General features: G+C 41.0%; 1 protein-coding gene across 2 annotated transcripts in view; it reads right to left on the reverse strand.

The window, feature by feature from the left end:
- The window catches only part of PPP2R3A (protein phosphatase 2 regulatory subunit B''alpha), a 72188-nt gene extending 58749 nt beyond the window's left edge, over window positions 1-13439 (reverse strand). The window contains exon 1 of one of the 2 annotated variants that reach the window (XM_058657278.1): window positions 11053-13439. In XM_058657278.1, the coding sequence (XP_058513261.1) occupies window positions 11053-13029 (1977 nt within the window). In that variant the 5' untranslated portion in view covers window positions 13030-13439. Of the gene's footprint in view, window positions 1-2745; window positions 3211-11052 lie in introns of those variants that run through there. The other variant, XM_058657279.1, reaches the window with a different exon arrangement.
- Between the last annotated feature and the right edge of the window lie 1786 nt (window positions 13440-15225).

The following is a 15225-nucleotide window of genomic DNA, read 5'->3' on the forward strand; positions in this document are numbered from 1 at the left end:
ACTGGTTCTAATCCCGGGAGCCCCACTTCCCATCCAGCTCCCTGCTTGTGGCCTGGGAGAGCAGTCGAGGACGGCCCAAAGCCTTGGGACCCTGCACCCACGTGGGAGACCTGGAAGAGCTCCTGGCTCCTGGCTTCAGATTGGTGCAGCTCTGGCCACTGTGGTCACTTAGGGAGTGAACCATCGGTCAGAAGAGTTTCCTCTCTGTCTCTCCCCCTCTATGTATCTGCCTTTCCAATAAAAATAAAAAATAAATCTTCAAAAAAAAAAATAAGGAACAGGGGCCGATACCGTGGCCTAGTCTCTGCCTGAAGTGCCAGCATCCCACACTGGGATGTGTCACTTGCGATCCAGCTAACTGCTTTTGGACTGGGACTGCTTTTGGAAGATGGCTCAAGGTCTTGGGTTGCTGCACCCATGTGGGAGACAAAGAGGAAGCTCCTGGCTCCTGGCTTTGGACTGATTCAGCTCTGACCACTGTGGCCATTTGGGAAGTGAACCAGTGGCTAGAAGATCTTCTGTTTCTCCTTCTCTCTTTAGCTCTGCCTTTGAAACAAAAATAAATAAATAAATCTTAAAATAAAAAAGTACAGTGCTTGCCCAGATCTGCCCTCAGGTAGGAAAATGAATGACAAGGCCAAAAGTTGCAGCTCTCAAAAAATTACATCCAGCATAACTCAACATGTTTGTTCAGGCTCAAAAATAAAAAGTCATTTATGGGGTAACAAACTGGCATAGATGCATCCCATATTGCAGTTGGTTTGTGTCCCACTGTTCCACGTCTGACCCAGCTCCATGCTAATGCGCCCAGGCAAGCAGCAGCAGGTGGCCCATGTGGGACATCTGGAAGATCCCGGCCTAGCCCGTGCCAGTGCACCGTTTCGGGAGTGAACTAGCAAATGAAGATCAATCTCTCCCTCTCTGATTGTGACTTTCAAATGAACAGAATATTTTAAAAATTAAATAATCATTTACATACTCGGTCACTTACAATTTAAAGTTTAAAAATCACTTTTAACAAATTGATAAAACTATTTTAAGTAACCATCTCTCTGCCTTAATGTTAAATCTGAAAATATTAATACCTAATCCCATGCGTCAACAGTAGTAGAATTCTAAAATAAGGCACAGAATTCCTCAGCGGCTTTACCTGTGTCATTCTGTTAGTGTTATTTGCTTTCTATCATTCGCATAGAAAAAGATTTGTGAGATTACAAGAAGGCATTTATCAAAATTCTTTTTTTGGTTTTCCCAAAATGTTTTCCATGATGTAACACCCAGGGCTACTGTGGATAATTTCAGGGCAGTTATGAAAACAGGATTCAGACCATTGGTGGCAGGGGGATGAAACACGATAGTCTCGTGAACACGTTTGTTGATGAAGTTTAGAGCAAGACTTGTTGCTTCTGCTCTGATGGAAAATAAGTGACATTAGAACAAACACTGGCCATCAGTGGACGTTTCTATCTGAATGGAAGGTATCTGATTATATAATATTCTACTCAGATTTTCTTAGTTTAACTCAACATGGAACAATTCACCACATTAAATCATTGTTTAATGTAGTAAAAATGATAATACTTACAAGAAAAACAACATAAAAAGATTGTATTTATTTTGAACTTTCAGGTATATCAAAATTACTGTTGGGTTCAACGAGATGCAAATAAGTAAAACATTAATGTATTTAATAAAACTGATCTTTTACAAACACAATTGAATCAAGCTTAGTAATACAAATACACAGTCACTAGCAAGCTTGGCATCTGTTGACTTTGAGCAAAGCTGTCCAGTCCCATCTAGGAATGTATTAGAAGCAACTGACTGGGTGAAGTATCTCAGTTCTCTGTTCTAGTCTTTCCCTAGGAACGCAGCCTCACCCAGGTACTTGATCTGGATTTTTAAGCGACATTGTGATAGTACCATTAGGACATTTACACATTTATTATTGTGTCACTGGAGCATTTCCAATATTTGATAATTTCAGACCTACCAAAATAATTTCAGATGGATTATCCCAACATGTGAAATTATTCTAGGTAAGGCGGAGTATGAAATGATGGTTTCCTGCTAGAATCTGGATGACAGTGTTTCTATACCCCTTAGTTTGCACTGTACTTGGTGTTAGAGAAATTAGTTGGTGGAGATCTAAGGTTATAAGCAAACAAAATCCAAGACTGTGCAAAGCACTCATCAGTGGCAGGGAACCACTCAGTCTCTCATTTTTACTTTTCATTATCTACAAACATGTTATATTGCATATATATAATATACAAACTGTCTCTATAAAAATACTTCTTTTATAAAGGACTAGCAGCATCACTACACTTTTGAAAATGTATTATAGCTCACTCCTACGTATACTGAGTCTATAGATTCAAAATACAAACAAGGATTTTAATATAGACATTCTCATTTGTTGGATATTCCTCTTAAAAAATTCTAGGATTTTCCATGCTGAACACTGTAAAATATCTGTTAGGTTGTATTTATTGTCTCTAACCTGAGTTCCTTCTCGACAAGAGAAGAATGTTAGTACTGTACCCCATGTCCAGGAGGTCTATTTTTAAACCTGTTGGAATCCCTCTACAAATAGCTTTCTGCAAATAGCTGAATAGAGGACACAGATTAATTCCTTGATTTAATATCAAGATACAAATGAGCTATAAGTTTATTTGAGTTAGTTCACTGGGTAGTTTCATTAGTAATAAAAACATGTTAAAAAAAAACACCCGAGTTTCAAACCTGTGCCTGCTGAAATGACTTCAGCCGCTTCTTAAATCGTGACGGGAGAACAAAGTCACAGCCCCTTGCCAGGAAAGCTAACTCTCCCCTTAAATCCGGATCCCTTCGGAGAGAAGTTTCTTTGATCATCATCTTTGAAAAGAGAACGTTTACTTTGCCACTGTCCAGTAAACTTCAGAAGATAGATTCAGCAAGTTGTCACTATTATAAATTGTCAGGTAGAAGGAAATTCTTCTCTTCTTATCTTCCAAAGAAATTAAATTCAAGCATTGTGCTCTCCCAGCCTCCGGGGACCACAATCCATGCTTGTCCTGACATGCAGCTGGTTCCCAAATATAGCCTGTGGCCTCCAATACCTGCTCATAATGTTCAAGCTTGAAATTCACAGGCTGCAATGGGCCTGCAGCTCCTCGTTGTCAGCTTTCAGTCAAACTGACCTGCACATGCTGAGAAGAGAGCCTTCTGGGAAGGGAAGCACCCCTACTCTGTGTACCAAAGTTAGAAACATTACAGTTGGACCTAAAAATAGTGACTTCTCAGATCATGCTAACTTCTTCCACTTGGAGTATGGAAGGTGTCAGCCCGCAGGGAGCAGTTTCTCCTCAAGCCGGTACAGAGAAGCCTACATACAATGTGCACTGGACTCTTTCTGCCCAGTACTTTATGAAAAAGGAACAAACTAAAGTTCAAATTTAAATTATTCTTTAAAAATACAGAAAAAAAAACTAGTTTGGGAATAGTTTGTAGTTTTTATTTGAAGGAAAGCAAATATCCAAACTCCTCTAGATGTCTCATCAAAATAGGCAGAAATACAGAAATTCTGAATCTCAAATGGCAGTTTACACGACATGTTTGATTACTTTTTTTTTAAGCAGAAGGCTATCTAAGAATCAAATAATTTTTTTCCAAATGAGTATGGATATATTTGAAAACTGCCAAAGTTGCTGGCTGAGACAGCAGAACTACTAAACACCACAAAAAAGCTGTGGATATATGTAGCGAGGGAATTTGGCTAAAATAAAAGTTCTAAAGATGATAAAATAGCAATCACATGGCACATTATGAATTTATGGGATACTGTTTGAGATCTTTAAATAGTCACCTCATATTTCTAAAATACTCTATTTTATTCCGATATTAAATACTTGCTTCGCATAGTTACAAGTGAGAAAGGCTTTCTACAATACTTTTACAATATTTATTTTCAATTATATCACCCAATCAGTATTTATTTTCTAGTTTTAGAAAAAATCAAAATATCATTATAAAAAATTGAATTTACTTTAGTTGGAATTTATCTCCGATTTTCCACTGTTTTCAATAAGTCATTTTTTTTTCTTGCAAGCACTGATTTCAGAGCCATCCGATAGCTCTTTATAATGTGGATACTGAGTTTATAACATCTAAGCTTGTGGTTTTAAAAACATACGTACATAAATTTAAGCTGTGGCTCATATACAGTCTAACCTGAACAAGTGCTATGATTGGAAGCCACTGGACTCGGGCTCCAGCTTGGGCCTGTCCTTACGTTCCGACTTTCTTTCTTCATGAGTTCAGTTACCTCCTGAGGATCTCACGCCTGCACGGTTCTTCCTGAGCCTGCCTGGAACACTCTTTCCCTCTCTGATCTGAATGTCACGCAGGTCTTTAACCACACGAGTTCATGCTTGTTCAATTAAGCTCTGCTGACACCTTCTCAGGGGGAACCTGAGGCTTGGGAGTGAGGGAATCAAGCCAGGTCTCACACAGGCGGCAGGCAGCCAATGACCTCAGTTACTCCTGAGGTCTACCCTGACAGGAGCAGGAGTCGGGAGCCAGAAGCAAGAATCAGGTTCAGGCACTGCAACATGCAGTGTGAGTATTTAAACTAGTAGGGTCAACACTGACTCTAGATTCGCTTTTCTGTATCTACTGATTGATATCATCATCCATTGGTAGATCCTACTGCTGATACTATGTTTTACAGCATGTTTTAAAAAATGACACATTAAGCCTTAACAAAAGTCTGCTTTGCTAATCTGTAAAATATCTAAATCAGCTGTCAGCAATATTTTTTTCCTGTACAGTTGAACAGCAAACAATTTAGGCTCTAGAGTCTGTCATAATATTTAATTTTGCAGTTACAGCAAAACATCAGCCAAGGTCATATGTAAATGAAAAGATGTAGCCATGGTCCAATGAAGCCATGAGCACAGGTAGCCGACTGGACTGGCCATGGGCCCTGGACTGTTGATCCCTGGCATAGACGCGCATCTTTCTGGTATTTTCTATGGCATATAGCATCTTCTCTTAACAAGGGTTTGAATTTATATCTCAATGACAAACACTCTTTTAAAAAAATTCTTTTGGAACATTAAAAATTACTGACATAATCCCATTAGGTCAGTTAATTTTCTTGAGGATCATCATCAATTTCATGTATAAGTCCTGCTCATATGCCTTGTTACATCAATCTTTACAATGTCCTGGGGGCCCGGTGCAATAGCGTAGTGGTTAAAGTCCTTGCCTTGTATGTGACAGGATCCCATATGGTCGCTGGTTCTAATCCCGGTGGCCCTGCTTCCCATCCAGCTCCCTGCTTGTGGCCTGGGAAAGCAGTCAAGGATGGCCCAAAGCCTTGGGACCTGCACCCGTACAGGAGACCCAAAAGAGGCTCCTGGCTTCAGATTGGCTTGGCTCTGGCCATCGTGGCCGCTTCAGGAGTGAACCATCAGACGGAAGATCTTCCTCTCTGTCTCTCCTCCTCTCTGTATATCTGACTTTCCAATAAAAATAAATAAATCTTAAAAAAATTAAAATGTCCTGAATCCTTGTAAATATTCAATTGTCCAAAAAAACCCACAAAAACCAAAAACCAAAAAAGACAGCTTTTACTTAAAAGTTTTTATTCTTAAAAAGTAATCATAAACTCTATAGGACTTTTCAGTTAAAAAACCTTTAGCTTCCCACTCCCCTAGAATTAATTCTTTAGTACGGCACAGAAAGTTGCAATGTCTAATTATTCTATATTCATTCTCTATAAGAATGAAAATATGAAAAAATACTGTATAAAAACATGCAGTAAAAAATCCATGCTGCCTTCAGAGAGCAGCTGCCTTGGAGAGCGGGAAGGTCAGCAAGGAGATGCGCCTCAGGGATGTTTTTTACGATGACGACAATAGGGGAGGTGAAGATCTTGCTTCGAATGCCAACATCCCACAGAGTGCCTGAGTTCGAGTTCGGGCTCTGCTTCCCACTCTGTCCCCCTCCTAATGTGCCATCTGGAATGTACACAGCTCAAATAGCCACAATGGAAGACAGAATTTTGGGTTTCTAATTTCACCTGGTCCAGCCCCATTTATTGTAGGCATTTGGGTAGTAAATGGGCAGGTAAGAGACCTCTGCTTGTCTCTGTATTTCAGATAATTTTTTTTAAAAAAAGGATTAGTTTTTATTGGAAAGGCAGATTTTAGAGAAACATCATCCATCTGCTGGTTCACTTCCCAAGCAGCCACAACAGCAGGAGCTGAGCCCAGCTGACATGGAGCCAGGAGCTTCTTCCGGGTCTCCCACGCAGGTGCAGGTCCCAAAGCTTGGGGCCTGTCCTCGACTGCTTTCCCAGGCCATAATCAGGGAGCTGGATGGGAAGTGGAGCAGCCAGGACGTGAACCAGTGCCCATACAGGATCCCAGCGTAAGGTGAAGATTTAGTGATTGAGCGATCATGCCGGGCCTATCAAGTAATTTTTAAAGGTTCTAAATGTAGCGGCAGACATTGCAGCACAGAACGTTCAGCCACTGTCTGTGTTGCTGGTGTCCCCTATCAGAGCAACGGTTCATGTCCCTGATGCTTCCCTTCCGATCCAGCTCCCATCCATGTGGGAAATCCAAATGCAGTCCATCCTAGCTCTGGCCGGCCACAGCTGTTGCAGCCATTTAGGGAACGAACAGGTGGATGAAGATCCCTTTCTCCGTCTCTCCCTCTTAATTCATTATGCCTTTCAGAATAAATAAAATAAAACAAAAATCTTTTTAAAAAAGTTGTAAATGTGTTAAAATGCTCATAATAAAAATTTTAAGTAAACCAAGTCTAATGCAATATGGCAAAATATTAAGGTTTGACAAAGCTAAGAGGTAAGTGATAAATGCTCATCCACTGTAATTTTGTTTTGTTTTTTTGTTTGAAAAAAATGAACTTTTTTGGTGTACATCTGGGAGCTAAGAGTGGTTTCAAATTTTTAAAGTTTTTTTTTTAAGATGAAGACTAAGTGACAGAGACCTTGTAACCCAAGATTCCCATAACATTTCCTGTACAACCCTTTATAGAGAAAGCTCTCCAATTCTGATCTAAAAGATCTCATGGAGAGAGGTAACTGGGTCAAAGCAGATGCTCGGTCTTCTTGTATCAAGCATCTTTCTGAAATAAGCATTTCATACTATCCTTTAAAAAAAAACTATCCTTTTAATTGAAAAGGCAGAATTAGAGAGAGGAAAGAGCTCCTTTAGCTGCCGACTTATCTCCACATCGTCACAACAACCAGGCTTGGTCCAGCCCAAAGCCAGCAGCCAAGAGTGTCTTCCTGGGCTTCCACACAGTGTAGGGACCTAAGGACTTGGGCCATCTTTGCCTGCTTTCTCAGGCCGTAAGCACGGAGTTACACTGGAAGTAGTGCAGCTGGATCTTGAACTGACAGCCATCTAAGATGCTGGTGCTGTATGCGGAGGCTTAGCTTACTACACCACTGCGCCAGCCCCCAACTGTCCTTTTTGTAAAAAACAAAAACAACAACAAACAAAACAAAACAAAAACCCATTTATTTGAAAGGCAGAGTTACAGAGCGGGAGGGAGAAGAGCGAGAAGGATAGGTAGGTAGGTAGGGAGGGAGGGAGGGAGCGTGGCAGGAAGAGAGGAAGGCAGGATGAGAAGAGGGAGGATACAAGGGGAGAGGGAGAGAGGAGATAGGGAAAGGGAGGGGGAGGAGGATGAAGAGAGAGTGAGAGTGAGTGAGAGTGAGAGAAGGAGAAATATCACTGCTTCACTTCCCATATGGCCAGCTGTGAGCCAAACCACAGCCAGGCGCTTCATCTGGGTCTCCCACATGGGTGTCAGGGGCCCAAGCACTTGGGCCATCTTCTGCTGCTTTGCCCAGGCTCTTAGCAGAGAGCTGGACCAGAAGTGGACAAATGGGATTCAAACCAGTGCCCATTTGGGATGCCAGAGTTGCAGATGGAGGGTTCACTTGATGCACCAAGAGACTGGTCCCCACATTACCTGCCTTTTGAAATGAGCTTTTCACTGATTATCTTTTCAACCTTATCAAGAAGAAATTTCATCAAATTGTATTCTTTCCTGTGATATTGGAGACAGTATTTTGCCAAGATTTGAATGCCTATAGTTGTCAGCTTGTGAGGGGGTTCACTCGCAGTCCAGTGCCTGCACTGTGGAGTCACAGAACACTTGATCCCACACTGTCCGCAGGGACACAGGGGAGGTGCTGCTTGGAATGTGTTTTTGGCCTTAGGCTAACATTTCCTACTTTCTGCAACCCATCTATTTTTTAGAATGTCTCTCTCTTTTTGTTATTGAAGATAATGCAGGAAGAAAGTTGAACAAAATTCAAAATACTCTATCAAACAGTGAAGAGTTTTTGGCTTAATGGTTATGAAATGCTGGACCAGCTCATTAAAGAAGACTGTTTTTTTTTTTTTTTTTAAGGAGTAAGCAGGTTACTGTGGGAAAACAGTAAGAAAATTTAAAAGTCTTAGCTCGTGGTAACTTACGATATTAATATCATATTGATTGTTACATTGCTTCTTTCCTTTAAAAAATCAGATGAAATCATCAGTATTACTCAAATGCATGAAGCAATTTTTTTCACTTTTGTAATTACCTCCCACAGTTTCTCTTTAGTGTTGACTCAAGAGATAAACACAAAGAGACTTCATACAAATGCTCAGGGAACATCTGCAGATTTTTCTATTAGGATCCATCTAATAATCTTAAGTATATTCTGTTTAAAACTTTCACATCACTGGTACTAAAAACATGCACAGCAGAAAACACAAAGCATGCTCAGGTAAAAATAATTTATCTGATCATACATTTCTTTCCCCAGCTCAAATGAAAATTTTACTGGGAAGGCTAAAAATAACATGAAACTTCATTTTTCTTTTTAGTTTTGATTCATAAGTGTCATCTCCAACATATGATCCACTTGAATAAAAACAAAAACAAATTCACTTTATTTGAAAAACTTTTGGGTGGAGGAGAGAAAGAGGTACCTCGCATTTGCTCCTGGTTCACTTCCAAAATGCCCACAGCGCTGGGGCTGGGCCAGGCCAAGGCAGCAGCCAGAAGCTTAACCCGCGTCTCCAATGAGAGGCAAGGACCCAACTCCTCGAGGCACTACCTCCTGCCTCCTAGGGTGCACCCTGGGAGCAGAGCTGAGACTCAGACCCAGACACTCTAACACTGGCTGAGGGCCTCCTCAAGTGTTCTAACTATGCCAAATTGAACTGAACACAAAATTACATAAAAAGGACAAAACACCCAAATTATACAACGAAGCATTACTAATGCCATCAGGGCCCCATGCACAGCTTCCCTCACATGCACGTCTCTTCCATCCCTCAGCTTTAACAATTTGTTCAGGACAAATCTGAGTTATATATTTACTTTCTCTTAATTTTTTTACAAATATATATACATATATATTAAAACTATATTAACACTTTACGACTTGCCTTTGTTGATATACCTTTACATCTGATTCATGTACGCTGACACGTACAGTGTGTTCACAAGGTACAGAGCGCTCATCAAATATTCTGCCTGCTTCCCTACGGTGCTCAGATTTTACCTTTCACGTCAGTAGAAAGAATTCCAGCTGCTGATTCCCTTCTTAAATGCTGCCAACAGGAAAGACACGGCAAGGCTAAATCCAGGGGCCTGGAACTCAAGAGGCAGAGACCCAAGCACCTGTGCTCCTACCCAGGTTGTGGGTTAGCAGGAAGCTGGATCAAAAATAGAGGAAGCAGTACTAATATCTCATCTGCTAAGTATTCCAAGCAGCATCTTTAACCACTGTGCCAAAGACCAGACTATGAACAGAAGCGCGTCATGTCTGAGACAAGTCAGCAGAATACCAAGCTCTTCCTTCCCTTCCTTAGTGAACTCAAACACCACAAACACTGGGACTTCATCAATCAGTCTGAGTGGGGTTTTTTTTTTTTTTTTTTTGGAAGTGTAAGCAAGGCAACAAAATTTAATTAAGAGTAAATCCCCTGGGGGCCTGGCCTCAATCCCTCCCAATCCCTGCCCGCTACACCTGGCAGACAAAAAGGCCCCCCAGGTGCGGCCCGCTCTCTGGTCTCTCTTATCCCTCCCTCTCTGGTCTCTCTGGTCTCTCCCTCTCTCTTTCCTCTCTCTCCTCTCTCCCCTTCTTTCCTGATCTTCACCACCTCTACCCATGGGCTAGGTGGGCTTCCTTATGTACATCTGACATCCTTATGTACATGTGACAGACCAGGAGGACATTTCAGTCAAAGGCTGCGAGCCCAATCCGCATTCAGCCTGGAGTTTTCATGGACAGGAGTATGCCCCCAGCCTGGATCCCTGAATGAGGTGGAGTAGAGTCCCTTGCCAGTCCTACAATGACTATGTAAAATAAACCAGGAATAATTTTGCTATGTTACATATATTTTATGTATACAAATCATCAGATAACTGCCTTTCTCAGAGCACACAAAAGTAATCTTATCAGCACAAAGGTGGACGTGAAAGTCTTCAAAAATACTTCCGATTCTAGATTTACAACTGTTCTGACGTGCTAAAGCCAACAACCTATTAGTCTTCACCTTCTTTGATGCTTACTGCATCAATAATACTGTTTACAAAGTAATGTCCACAGGCCTGAGTACCGTTTCAGGTTCTCCAATCAGACTGTAAGCGCTCTAAACATCTTGCCTTCTTTTGCTCCCTACATTGCACCTCACACAGATCTACACAGGCGTGGCGTAAGGATTGGTCTTTTCACTATGGACTAGGGAGGATGAAAACTAATATTAAATGATTATTTTGCGTAAACATTATAAATTATATAACTTATTTTGATCTATGTTATTTCTGCCATACAGAAGAAAAGTATTAAGGTTAAGTAACTTGCCTTTGGTCGCAGGGTAAGGAAGAAAATAGAGGGTGTGGAAACGGCTGTTCAAACTGGTCTTTCCAACACTAACTCGATTTTGCATTGATTGGACTGAGACCATTCTGAGTGTAGGGGAGAAGCAATAGTGGAAGGTAACAAGGCTTGAGATTGTTGGTTCTTACCTTGATTACCTCTGGGGTCTGCTGAATCAACACTGCTGAAGGAGCGTCTTGGGCTTTTTCACAGACAGCAGCTCTGCCGGGTGATGTGTTAGCCTGAGAGGACGTTGTCAAGGTTTCTTGAAGAATTTGCATCATTTCCTTTTCTTGTGATAGACTTCCTCTGCTTGATTTGCACTCAACTAGTTCTTGAGCAAAGTCTTCAATGCTTTCCAGAATTCGCAGTAAAAGGGCTCTATCTTCTTCCTCTATCTTGTGTCCATTGGTTTCAATAATCTTTGTTAGGCAGGAAGGTGAGACTTTTTCTGCCGATGAAAAGACTTTAGATTTAGGCTTAAGATCAACAGGGGTATGACCAGTCATTTGATCACGACTGTCGAGAGAATCCCAGTTTTTACCATTGACAAGTGGCTCTCTTAAAGAGGTCTCCATCTTCTGTGAAAATGACTCCAAATCCATTAACAATTTATCTATCTCTTCTTGACTATTAGGGTTCACAAAATTCCTCTGGTCTCCTACTTCAACTTTAGCAACTTTCGATTTAGGGTCTTTCTCGGCTGGATGAGCACCTGGTTTTTCAAATGTCTTGCCGATTTCATTCTGTGTTGAGGCAGGACAATTTTTAACATGAGCACAATGGTCTGAAAATTCTGCTCCACATTCACTTACCTTCAACAGTTCTGGTCTGGGTCCATTCTCTGTCCTCTGCCCTTTATTCAGTGCTTTCTTTCCATCTGACTCTTCTTCAATGTAAAGCATTTCCAGTAAGCCACCAGATGTTACATTTTCTGAAGAGTTCATGGGTAATATTGGTGATTGAAACTGGGTAGCTTTTGCCTCTACATCATATAAAGGATTTGTGGAACTGTTGGAGATGGATTTTATGGTATCCATTTTCCTAGAATTCTGCTTCTCATCCTGTAGTTCATTAGTTTTAAACTGTCCAGAATCAGGGGCTGAGAGTTGAACAACATCTTCATATTTAGGGGGCTGATCAGTTCCAAATATTGGGGAACAGGGAGTTGGTTGTAAGGCAGGCATGTTACTGGTCAGTTCTGTTAAATCTACAGACTCATTGCTCCCAGACTGCATGAATTCAAATGGTAACTTTCTCAGATAGGACGCTAACCTGGTCATTACATTCATGTAGACCGTTTCAGAGCTAGAAACTACATCGTTAGTGTTTCCTTCAGTGATGTCCCCGCCTGACTTTTTCTTAATGCACTGTTTTATGATATCTGTGCATTTTTTCAAATCCTCGGAGCATTTCAGCAAGATATCCAAGCACATCTTTATGTCTGTCCCAGAAGAAAAGTTATCTATTTTATGCTTTTCTAAAATATGAGTAACTAGGTCTTCTTCAGAGCAGTTGTGCAGAAGCATGGAAGTCAGGTTTGTATCAAGTGAGTTTCTGTGGGACAAGGACTTCTCCTCAACGGAGGAACTGCGGAGTAAACCAAAGGATGGAGAGTTCCCATCATTGTTATAATGGCCACAGAGCAGGTCAAAATCAACTGACCTTCTAGTAAATGAGTCAGACTTAACTTTCCTTCCTTTTTTATAAGCTGCATGGTTAGAATTTTTTAGTTTTTCAAGGGAAAATTCTTTTATTTTCCCACTGGCAAAACTGATCGCTTCTCCTGCAATGTCCTTCAAGTTACAGGTATTCTGAAATGTAGATCCTCTCTTGACCCTGTGCATGCCAGTGAGGGTCGGATGGGTGTAGTCACCTTCAGCTGAGCAAAGCCCATTCTCAGCGGGTAGAAACACGGAGTTGATATCCACATCTTTGAAGTGAGATACAGGGATGTGTAAGAGATCTGCACAAACACTATGGTGTACCACTATACAGTCAACTCCATGGGAGAAGGTGTGGCAGGTTCCAGTGCAATAATGTATAGCCTGCTCAAAACGCCGATCTATTACCACGCTGCTGTAGTGGTTCACAGTACTAACCACAAGTCTGTAAGTTGCTGCCATAATATCAAACCCACTTAGTGGCAGGACTTGGAACTTTTCAGAATGCTGACACTTAGATGGAAAGGTACTTAGTGACAATGTTCAGTGGTTCCTTGCAAACATACTGACTTCTCCCAGAAAGGGAAAACATCTCAATTTGAGGTTCAGTAACTATTAGTATACAGTAGCTGCTGCACCTGTGCTTGTGTTAGCAAATCTAGCAATTTAATAACTGCTTTTAAATTGTTATTTAGTAACAGGAATCTACAAAAGTATTTTTATGAGAAAATGTCCTCTTTTAGTTCAACAGTCCCATAATGTAGAAATGTCATTAACTTGTTGTCATAAATCTTAGTCAGTAGCACAGAAGTATTGTGATAACTGAGTCCTCCAGTGGTCAGAATGATCCATTTTTTGTAAATGAAGGAAGCCTATAATAAAGAAGAAAGCAATTAAAATATGATTTTAACACATTTTAATTTCTTATTTCTTTGTATTCCAAAATGCAGCTATCAATAATCTGATATATTACTGATTTCTGATAATCCATTCACCCACTTGTTTGATCACACGCTCCACTCCGTACTACCTCAATTTTGTGTGGTTGCGGCCACCTCTCAGGTGGCATTTCTTATCTTACTGTCCTTGCCACCTATGCAACACTGAAAGTCCAGACTTAGACAGCTTTCTGTTGCTCACAGCTTGAGAATTCACACTAGTAGTCTCCACCATGGGTCATGGCACCGCTACCTCTCCCGACTCACTGTCAAGTCCTTCGGCATCTGTCCGCATCCACTTAAAATTATTTTGTGCTATTCTCCTGCACCAACCTTTTGTTTCCATCAAGTCTTCTCAAGACTGTCAACACATACTCAGTGTTTTCTGGATCCTGAAACTTCTTTTACACTTTGCAATTATTTTCCCTGTCTCGCATTGTCTTACTGAGAGAAAACCTCCTTGGTGCCACTCTCGATGTCACCTTCCAGACTCTGTTTCTGCTCCACTTACTTAGGTGGACAGAACTGAATTACTCACAGACTTTTTAAAACATGGGTTTTTTTTTTAAAAGCATGTTATAGTTTCCTTCCAAAAATATTCTGTAACTATATTCTCTTAGTCAACAAATACTGAGGGCCTACTTAAGTGCCAGGCTCTTTTTCTAAGGGCTGGGAATATAGCAGAGAATAAAAAAAGGTCTGTGTCCTTACAGAGCAGACACAGAGAAAAACAATATGGAAGGAATCATAGAACTTAGCAGATAGAGACGTGTGCCACATGAAAAAAAGAAAAAGCAACTGTATTTTAGAAAATTTGCAGGGTGAGGTTAAGGAGCAGGGTGGTGTTTTTACAATAAGAAGTTAGTGAAGATCTTAACAATACCTCAATACAGATCCAGGAGATGCTATGAGGTAATTTCCCTTTAGGAACACACGGAGATAGGTGACAGCGAGTGTGAGAGGAAAACAAAGTGAGAGCTACCCCATTTGCTGGTTTATTTCACAAACAACCACAACAGATGAGAACTGGCTATACAGAGCTGGGAATCCAATCCAGGTCTAGCATGTGTGGTGGCAGAAGTTCCCTGCATCATCACAGATGTCTCCGAGGGTAGACATCAACAGAGTCAGCAGCCTAAGCCAAGCTTCAGACCCAGGTACTTCGATGTGGAACACAGGCACTTTTGCTGCTAGGCTACATGTCTGCCCTGGAAAGCTGGGACTTTCAGATCACGGAAGACTGCACAGACCACTATGATGAAACTGGCTGGAACTCTTGCACTGCCTTCCCAGGCACATGAGCTGGTTGAGGAGCAGCGCAGCCAGGATCTGAACAGTGCTCAGATGAGATGTCAGCACCCCAGTCTGCAGGTTAATCTGATAGACTACAACGCTAGCCACTCCCTCAGCGTCTTAACTATTAAATATTAGGCTTAAACTATCAAAAATGTAAACTACTAAACCCTTTAAGAGGTCTAAGAATATGAAAGAACTTTCAGTAAGGACAGAATAGAAGGCAAATACTAAGGAAACTGATGGGAATGCATAGTAGGATAACAGAGGGGGACTATGTCCCAACAGAGTTGATAAAACTCACTCAGAGGTAAAATACATGATTGTCAGAAAATTAAAATATCCAGACATTTATTAAAATATGTGTCTGATACATTTTTAAACTGATAAATAGCTGATTTTCCTCTGAATTCTGAGAAAATAGTAT

The sequence above is a fragment of the Ochotona princeps genome, chromosome 30, assembly GCF_030435755.1.
Source record: "Ochotona princeps isolate mOchPri1 chromosome 30, mOchPri1.hap1, whole genome shotgun sequence".
In the NCBI taxonomy this organism is placed as follows: Eukaryota; Metazoa; Chordata; class Mammalia; order Lagomorpha; family Ochotonidae; genus Ochotona; species Ochotona princeps.